The sequence below is a fragment of the Petromyzon marinus genome, chromosome 78 (assembly GCF_048934315.1).
Source record: "Petromyzon marinus isolate PM22_M1 ecotype Great Lakes invasive population chromosome 78, UKy_Petmar_22M1.pri1.0, whole genome shotgun sequence".
Lineage (NCBI taxonomy): Eukaryota > Metazoa > Chordata > Hyperoartia > Petromyzontiformes > Petromyzontidae > Petromyzon > Petromyzon marinus.
This window is the reverse complement of record NC_133744.1, coordinates 1,716,049-1,726,098: the sequence shown is the minus strand read 5'-3', so window position 1 is coordinate 1,726,098 and position 10,050 is coordinate 1,716,049. Positions and strand designations below refer to the sequence as shown.

The following is a 10,050-nucleotide window of genomic DNA, read 5'->3' as shown; positions in this document are numbered from 1 at the left end:
CAAGGTAATTCGAGCTGCTGCTGCTTGTAATAAGTAATATTTAAAAATACTTTTTTTTTAAAAACACGCTTTAATGAAATGTACCGTACGGGTAATGGCAGAGCTCCACGACTCCAGGAAGTTGCCCCGAAGCTTGGCCACAACGTAAGGGGGCCGTGGTGGATTTACAGCCAACGTGAGTTGAGCGTGGACAATTAGACCCTAGCCGAAACATAACATGTAAAATATTGTTTAAAAATATATTATTTTTTTTTATTTTAATGATAGAATATGGCATTGTCATCAGTGTGACATAAGCATACCAAGTGTGCAGTCGATACCACATTAGGAAGTGCGTTAAAATTGAGTTACAAGATTTGAGGATACAACAGTGAGTTAAATAAAAGCGCGTAAAAAAAATAACGAACAGCATACGGAGGCATTTCGATTTAAAGCTTTCGTGACTGCAAGGATTCATCTTCTTTGGTTCTTTCGGTGAAGTCACCTGAAGAAGGCTGCTTGTGTTGTGGCCGAACGTCGTGAGAATTTTAATGTGTTATTTTATTATTTATTCTCATTCTACGTGACTTTACCGAAAGAACCAAAGAAGATGAATCCTTGCAGTCACGAAAGCTTCAAATCGAAAAGTAAACACGTGGTCACAACACTATAGTACTGTAGTAAACAGTATACACGTGGTCACAACACTATAGTACTATAGTAAACAGTATACACGTGGTCACAACACTATAGTACTGTAGTAAACAGTGTACACGTGGTCACAACATTATAGTACTGTAGTAAACAGTATACACGTGGTCACAACACTATAGTACTATAGTAAACAGTATACACGTGGTCACAACACAATTGTACTGTAGTAAACAGTATACACGTGGTCACAACACTATAGTACTCTAGTAAACAGTATACACGTGGTCACAACACTATAGTACTCTAGTAAACAGTATACACGTGGTCACAACACTATAGTAAACAGTATACACGTGGTCACAACACTATAGTAAACAGTATACACGTGGTCACAACACTATAGTACTGTAGTAAACAGTATACACGTGGTCACAACACTATAGTACTGTAGTAAAAGTATACACGTGGTCACAACACAATTGTACTGTAGTAAACAGTATACACGTGGTCACAACACTATAGTACTGTAGTAAACAGTATACACGTGGTCACAACACTATAGTACTCTAGTAAACAGTATACACGTGGTCACAACACTATAGTACTCTAGTAAACAGTATACACGTGGTCACAACACTATAGTACTGTAGTAAACAGTATACACGTGGTCACAACACTATAGTACAGTAGTAAACAGTATACACGTGGTCACAACACTATAGTACTATAGTAAACAGTACACACGTGGTCACAACACTATAGTACTGTAGTAAACAGTATACACGTGGTCACAACACTATAGTAAACAGTATACACGTGGCCACAACACTATAGTACTGTAGTAAACAGTATACACGTGGTCACAACACTATAGTACTGTAGTAAACAGTATACACGTGGTCACAACACTATAGTACTATAGTAAACAGTATACACGTGGTCACAACACTATAGTACTGTAGTAAACAGTATACACGTGGTCACAACACTATAGTACTATAGTAAACAGTATACACGTGGTCACAACACAATTGTACTGTAGTAAACAGTATACACGTGGTCACAACACTATAGTACTCTAGTAAACAGTATACACGTGGTCACAACACTATAGTAAACAGTATACACGTGGCCACAACACTATAGTACTGTAGTAAACAGTATACACGTGGTCACAACACTATAGTACTGTAGTAAACAGTATACACGTGGTCACAACACTATAGTACTATAGTAAACAGTATACACGTGGTCACAACACTATAGTACTGTAGTAAACAGTATACACGTGGTCACAACACTATAGTACTCTAGTAAACAGTATACACGTGGTCACAACACTATAGTACTATAGTAAACAGTATACACGTGGTCACAACACTATAGTACTGTAGTAAACAGTATACACGTGGTCACAACACTATAGTAAACAGTATACACATGGTCACAACACTATAGTAAACAGTATACACGTGGTCACAACACTATAGTACTGTAGTAAACAGTATACACGTGGTCACAACACTATAGTACTGTAGTATACAGTATACACGTGGTCACAACGCTATAGTACTGTAGTAAACAGTATACACGTGGTCACAACACTATAGTACTGTAGTAAACAGTATACACGTGGTCACAACACTATAGTACTGTAGTAAACAGTATACACGTGGTCACAACACTATAGTACTGTAGTATACAGTATACACGTGGTCACAACACTATAGTACTATAGTAAACAGTATACACGTGGTCACAACACTATAGTACTATAGTAAACAGTATACACTTGGTCACAACACTATTGTACTGTAGTAAACAGTATACACGTGGTCACAACACTATAGTACTCTAGTAAACAGTATACGCTCGCACGGATGTTGACTATACGAGTGAGGCACGCCGACTGAGACCGAGCATGGGAGACGATTACCCACAATCCCGCAGCGAGAGAGAGAGAAGAACCATTGGCTCAGTTGTGATCACGTGATGCTCGGCAGATAAAGCGTATACTGTGCACGTACTGCTCGTATTGCAAGACCTCGCCCGTTTATCAAGTTAAAATTTACTTACACATTTTGCTCGTCTTGCAAAACACTCGCAGGCCAAGTTACTCGCAATCCAAGGTTTTACTGTATACCGGATCACATCCTCTCACATCCGCTGATGCCGTAACTGTGATCAGATCACGGTCTCGTGGTGAACAAAGCGGCTTTGCCCGATTAATCTCCCACCCCCTTACAACTGTATCATAATCTTGATTTGAAGCTTTTGCGGCTGCAGGAATCCATACGCTTTGGTTCTTTCGGTAAAGTTACGTAGGTAGAAAAAATAATGGATCATGCCGTTTCGATCGCAACGCAGGCAATCGGAAGAAGTCGGAGGGAAGCTGCTGATTGCAGGCTGCTTGTAAAGGTTCGAGATGGTCGTAGCCCCAGACTTATAAACGAAGTGGGGTGGATAGTGATGTTAAAGCGAGGAATGTGCATGCAAATGTTATGAAAAATGTATAATAATAATAATAGGGTTTTTCCTCTTTTCTTCTGGCAACAAAACTGAAACCTCTTTACAAGGATTCATGTTACTACATTAACCACAATACCTGCAGTCAAAATGCAAACAAAAAACACACTATGATAATACGTGCATTGTCCTTGAAACTGATTGGTCCACACCAAGGGGTCGGCTTTCTTTTAAGCGTCGACCCAATAGGAGAAATTTGCATGCAAATTAACTGTGTTAATGTGATTAGCTATATCATACAGAGACTTAAAGTGACTGGACCCCCGATGCTTTCCGTCAGAAGATTTATCTCCGAACCTCCGATTAGCATGGTTGCCTATGTACGGTGCGAAAGAAGTTCCTCCTGCGTCTGCGTCTGAGTCTCCCCGAGTCTCCCCGAGTCTCCCCGCGTCTCCCCGAGTCTCCCCGCGTCTCCCCGAGTCTCCCTGCGTCTCCCCGAGTCTCCCCGCGTCTCCCCGAGTCTCCCTGCGTCTCCCCGAGTCTCCCTGCGTCTCCCTCGCGACTCACTCGCGGGAGTTGGCGCTTCCTCCATTCTCTTAAGCGTCCTCCGCCGTGTCTGCCCATGTCTCCGCCTTGCCCCCTCTCCCACCCCCCCCACCCCCTCCTCTTCTCCCTACCCCCCTCCCCCGCCTCCCCCTCAGGCCTCCGCGTTCACCAGCAACTGAAGCACGGCCTGTGCGACTTCACGAAGGGTCTCCTCTACGACGAGGTGGAGGAGGAGGAAGAGGAGGAGGGGGAGGCCGCCGGGAGGGGGCGGCGGCGGCTTCGCGGCTCCGCGGACGCCGCCAACCGCCCATCCCCCTCATCGTCGTCGTCCGGCGGCAACAACAACAACAACAACAACGGCGCAACAACAACCACAACAACAACAACAACAACGGCGGCAAGAGGCGCCCAGGCGATTCCGTACCCCGAGCCGGGCGAGATCTGCACGGATGGAGACAGGGTTCACATCCACCTGGACGGAGAGGGTTTCGACGACGACGTGGAGGACGATGATGAGGACGACGAGGAGGACGATGATGAGGACGAGGACGAGGAGGACGACGACGAGTACGGGGAGGTGGAGGACGGCGAGGTGGAGGACGGGGAGGTGCTGGACGGGGAGGTGGTGGACGGGGAGGTGGAGGACGGCGAGGTGGAGGACGGGGAGGGGGAGCTGAGCTGCTACGTGGACGCGGCGGCCCCGGGGAGGCGCCGGAAGTCGCCGTCCGGCGTCGTCTCCCGGCTGCCGCCTCCGCCGCCTCCGCCGCCTCCTCCGCCGCCTCCTCCGCCGCCTCCTCCCTGCCACGCGGAGCCGCCCGGCGGCACCACCGCCGCGGCCGCGACCCCCCTCGACGCCGCTGCCACCACGGAGCCCCCCGACGCGTCTCCGTGGGGGGCTCACTCAGCCACCGCTCGCCACCACCACCACCACCACCACCACCGCCACCACGACGCTCACCACCCTGCGCAGCGGAAGCGTCCGCGCATCGACGAGATCGCGAGCTCGCTGCACACGCGCATCCAGCGTCGACACGTCCTGCTGGCCTCGCCCTCCTCCTCGCCGCAGCCCTCTTCGCCGCCGTACTCCTCCTCCTCCTCCTCCTCCTCCTCGTCCCGCTACCACCACCGGCAGCACGGCTACGGCGGCTACGGCGGCGGCGGCGGCGACGACGTCGGACGTAGGACGAGGAAGAGGAGCAGGAAGGGAGGAGGCGTGACCTGTGGTGACGACGACGATGATGATGATGATGATGATGGCGGCGACGACGGTTACGACGACGGTTACGACGACGGTGGCGATGATGACGATGGGCGATGGTGGCACGACGAAGACGGCGGCGGCGACGACGGCGACGACAACGACGACGACGACGACGGCTCTCCCTATCGACGGCAGCAGCAGCAGCAGCAGCAGTCCAACAACTCTGGCAGATCGTTTGGCGGCGGCGTTCCACGACGGTCCCCCGCATCATCCTCCACCGGGTCGACGACGACAACAACGACGACGGCAGCGACGACGGCGACGACGGCGGCGACGACGCCGGCGACGACGTTCCGCTGCAAGCATTGCGAGTACCACAGCGCGACGGCGCGGGGCGTGAGCACGCACTACCAGCGCATGCACCCCTACGTCAAGTTCAACTTCCGCTACATCCTGGACCCGCTCGACCGCTCGGAGACCTACCGCTGCCTCGAGTGCCCCCACGAGTCGCCGGCGCTGCCCGCGCTCAAGCGCCACTACTCGCGGCGCCACCCGCAGGCGCTCTACGTGCACAGCCTGGAGCGGCCCGGCCGCTCGCTCTACCGCTGCGTCGCGTGCCCCTACACGAACGCCAACGTGCGCGGCATGATGCCGCACTACCAGAGGATGCACCCAGGCGTCGCCGTCACCAACGCGCTCATCTTCTCCAGCTTCGTGAGGCTGCCGGACGACGGCGGCGGCGGCGGAGACGGAGACGGTGGGGGCGACGGTGATGATGGCGGCGGCGGCGGCGGTGGTGGTGGTGATGGGGATGGGGATGCAGCGTCGCCCGTAGGCAGAGGTGAGTCCGAGGGTAATGAGCGCGAGTCGTTCGGTGGGCCCGCCCGCCCGCTCGCCCGCCCGCCCGCTCGCCCGCTCGCTCGCCCGTTCGCTCGTTCGTTCGTCCACCCGTTGATGTGTTCGTTCACTCCACTCGGTCACTTGCTAACGCTGCCACCCAATTACTCACTCACCCACTCACCCATTCACCCATCTACTGATCCACCCACCCACCTACTCACCCACTCACCCACCTACTCACCTACTCACCCACTTACCCACCCAATTACCCATTCACCCATTTACTCATCCACCCACCCACCTACTCACCCACCTACTCACCTACTCACCCACTCACCCACCCAATTACCCATGCACTAAATCATCCCATTGACCCACTTAATCATCCCATTCACCCGCTTGCTCAACCACTCACCCACTTACTCATCCACCCACCCACTCACTTACCAACCCACTCGCCCGCTCTCTCACTCGCTCACTTACCCGCTCACTCATCCATTCATCCACCCACTCACTTAACCACCCACTCACCCGCCCTCTCACTCGCTCACTTACCCGCTCACTCATCCACCCACCCACTCACTTAACCACCCACTCACCCGCCCTCTCACTCGCTCACTTACCCGCTCACTCATCCACCCACCCACTCACTTAACCACCCACTCACCCGCTCTCTCACTCGCTCACTTACCCGCTCACTCATCCACCCACCCACTCTCTTAACCACCCACCCACCCACCTACTCGCCTGGTTAGGTGGAGGAGGAGGAGGTGGCGGCGTTGGCGACCATGGAGGAGTTGCAGGAGGCAAGTCGCGTGGACACGGCGGCCCGTCTCCGGCGCCCGGTCGCTGGCAGTCGCCGTCGCCCGACGCCACGGCAACCGCGGCAACCGCTGGAACCGCTGCCGGCCCGCCCCAGCCGCCACCGCGGCCAACCACGGCCTACCAATGCGACCTGTGCACCTACACGCACCTCAACATCCACTCGGTCCTCATCCACTACCAGCGTGGTCACCGCGACGTCAAGGCCTCGTACTCGCGCATACGCAAGGTGGCGCTGGGTCCCGACGGCGTCCCGCGGGCTCCCACCCTCGCCCGCCCCGCCACCAACTCCCCCCCCTCCTCCTCGTCAGCCGGGGCGGCGGCGGCGGCGGCGGCGTCCCCGGCAGCGGCGGCAGCGGCGGCGGCCCACGCGGCGGTCGCACCGGGAGACCTGCTCTACTTTTGCCGCCACTGCACCTACTCCCACCGCAGCGTGGAGTCCGTGCTGGCACACTACCGGCAGTCTCACCCAGACGTCGTGGTCACCGCCGGTTACATCCGTCGCGGCTACAGCCTCCTGCCTCGTCCCACCACCGGCACCGGCGGCACCGGCGGCACCGCCGGCACCGGCACCGCCGCCGACGCGTCCGGAGGCCAGCATGGCGCCCTGCAGCCGCTCGGCGCCAGGGTGAAGGTGGGGGGGCTGGAGAAGGCGGAGCCCGCCGACCCGCTGGCACTCTTCTACTGCCGGGTGTGCCCCTACGACAACCGCACCCTCAAGGGCGTGCTGGTGCACTACCAGAAGCGCCATGGCGAGGTGAAGATCACGGGGCTGGCGGTGAGGGAGCACACGGAGGTCGTGCGCCGTCGGATCCTCCTCATGCAGCAGCAGCAGCAGCAGGACGGGAATCAGAATCAGCCGCGGAAGAAGATGATGGAGTTCCATGACGGAAATCGGCAGCAGCAACAGCATCCGAAGATGGAATTGGATGACGGAAATTTGCTTAAGCAGCATCATCAGCAGCAGCAGCATCACCAGCAGGGCATGCTTAGCAGCCCGTGGCCACAACCACTCTACCCTCTCTCTGAGAAAGGAAAGGAGATGATGATGATGATGGTGGTGGGTGGCGGCGGTGGTGGCGGTGGTGGTGGTAGTAGTAGTAGTAGTGGTGGTGGTGCCAGGCTAGGTGCACCGGTCGTTTCAGCTTCGGCTGCGTTGGAAGCTGCTTCGGCAGCTCCTTGCGCGCCGGTCATGGCGGCCGTTATGGGCGGAGGAGGAGAAGGCGGTGCCACGAGGGTGAAGAGAGGAAGTGGAGGCGGTGGAGGCGGTGGAGGAGTTGGAGCAGGTGGAGGAGGAGCAGCGTCCAGAGCCGAGGCGCGGGCGCTACGCTTGGCACCGCCTGCCCTGTGGTGCAGGTTCTGCGATCGACGGGAACGTTACATCCTGGATCTCCGCAGGCACTATGAGGAGGCTCACCCCAAGGTGAGGAGCGGGGTGGGTGGGTGGGAGGGGAGTTGGCCACCTACCTTATATATAAATCGTTCATTCACACACTCGCACTCGAGTGAGTCGGACCGGCCGACGAGCCGTGGCCGGGTTCATCATTTCATAAATGCGTGATAGATAGACATCTATACATAGGGGATGGTGGTAAGGGCTACAACACATTGCCAAAGGGGCGGTTAAGGGAAACGGGTGGGGGGGTCGGATTAGTGCTGCTGTATACAATAATATGTGAACATAATTCATAATAAAGGTTTTTTGGCTTGGTTCCCGTAAGTATAAATTAAACGTGGCAGTTGCTACTTCAGCCCACCGGTGTGTTGGTAAGTACATCCAGCATCATCGGGCGATTTGCCAGAATATTATTTCCTCTCCAACACACTGGGTGGCTGAAGTAGTTACTAATTTTCGATTTAAAGCTTTCGTGACTGCAAGGATTCATCTTCTTTGGTTCTTTCGGTAAAGTCATGTAGAATGAGAATAAAATAATAAATTGATAAAATAACACAATAATATTCTCACGACGTTTCGGCCACAACACAAGCAGCCTTCTTCAGGTGAAGGGACGAGACTGTCTGTTAGGACACTCCAGCGCTGTCCTCCAGACAGGTCTCGTCCCTTCACCTGATGAAGGCCGCTTGTGTTGTGGCCGAAACGTCGTGAGAATATTATTGTGTTATTTTATTTTATCAATTTATTATTTTATTCTCATTCTACGTGGTGACTTTACCGAAAGAACCAAAGAAGATAGTTACTAATTGGCACGTTTTGTTTACGAGAAAAAAATGTCTTGGGATACGACACCTTGCTTGGGATACGACATCTTGGGATACGCCTTGCTTGGGATACGTCTAGCTTTGGATACGTCTTGCTTGGGATACGTCTTGCTTGTGATACGACGCCTTGCTTGGGATACGCCTTGCTTGTGATACGACGCCTTGCTTGTGATACGACGCCTTGCTTGTGATACGACGCCTTGCTTGGGATACGTCTTGCTTGGGATACGTCTTGCTTGGGATACGCCTTGCTTGGGATACGACGCTTCGCTTGGGATACGACACCTTGCTTGGGATACGACGCCTTGCTTGGGGTACGACACCTTGCTTGGGGTACGATGCCTTGCTTGGGATACGTCTTGCTTGTGATGCGATGCCTCGCTTGGGGTACGACGCCTTGCTTGGGCTGCGACGACTTGCTTGGGATACGTCTTGCTTGGGATACGTCTCGCTTGGGATACAACGCCTTGGGATACGACGCCTTGCTTGGGATACGTCTTGCTTGGGATACGACTTGCTTGGGATACGACATCTTTCTTGGGATACGACATCTTGGGATACGCCTTGCTTGGGATACGTCTCGCTTGTGATACGTCTTGCTTGGGATACGACATCTTGGGATACGCCTTGCTTGGGATACGCCTTGCTTGGGATACGTCTTGCTTGGGATACGACATCTTGGGATACGCCTTGCTTGGGATACGTCTAGCTTGGGATACAACGTCTTGCTTGTGATACGACGCCTCGCTTGTGATACGACGCCTAGCTTGTGATACGACGCCTTGGGATACGACGCCTCGCTTGTGATACGACGCCTTGCTAGAACTTGTCTGGGTCGGGATGAGTCACCGCGTCCCCGCGTGTACCCCGTTCACGACTGAAACAAAGCGCCGCTCCTCAGTCTGCCTGTACAGTAGACCTCGTTCAGTGCACATTAATTTATTTATGCATTTATTTTAATGTATGTATGCATTTTAGTACTAAGTAGTGTCTACATTATGTTATACAACCCCATTAATCTACAATGTGCCGTATAAAATATCATTCCTTATACTCTGGAACGGATTATTTCCGTTCCCTTTATTTCTTATGGGAAACATTCGTTTGGTAGACGTCACTTTCGGTATAAGTCCTCCTACCTTCTGGAGCGAATTAACGACGTATACCGATGTACCACTGTATTTATACTAAACACAATCTAACCCAAAAACCTTTATTATGAATAATATTGGTCGCACAAGCCTACGTGTTAAAATGCAATCGTCAACGGGTGTATCCACAATCAGGCAATCGAGATTAATAATACAAATAAAGCGTACGAA

The 10,050-nt window shown here is 53.1% G+C and overlaps 1 protein-coding gene across 1 annotated transcript in view; it reads left to right on the top strand.

Moving 5' to 3' along the window:
- LOC116957598 (uncharacterized) overlaps positions 1 to 10,050 on the top strand; it is a gene marked incomplete at its 5' end in the record, with an annotated part of 85,501 nt that overhangs the window by 1,923 nt on the left and 73,528 nt on the right. Inside the window, 3 exons of the mRNA XM_076056871.1 lie at positions 3,001 to 3,013; positions 3,467 to 5,687; positions 6,442 to 7,931. Coding sequence (XP_075912986.1) covers positions 3,001 to 3,013; positions 3,467 to 5,687; positions 6,442 to 7,931 — 3,724 coding nt within the window. The remainder of the gene's footprint in view (positions 1 to 3,000; positions 3,014 to 3,466; positions 5,688 to 6,441; positions 7,932 to 10,050) is intronic.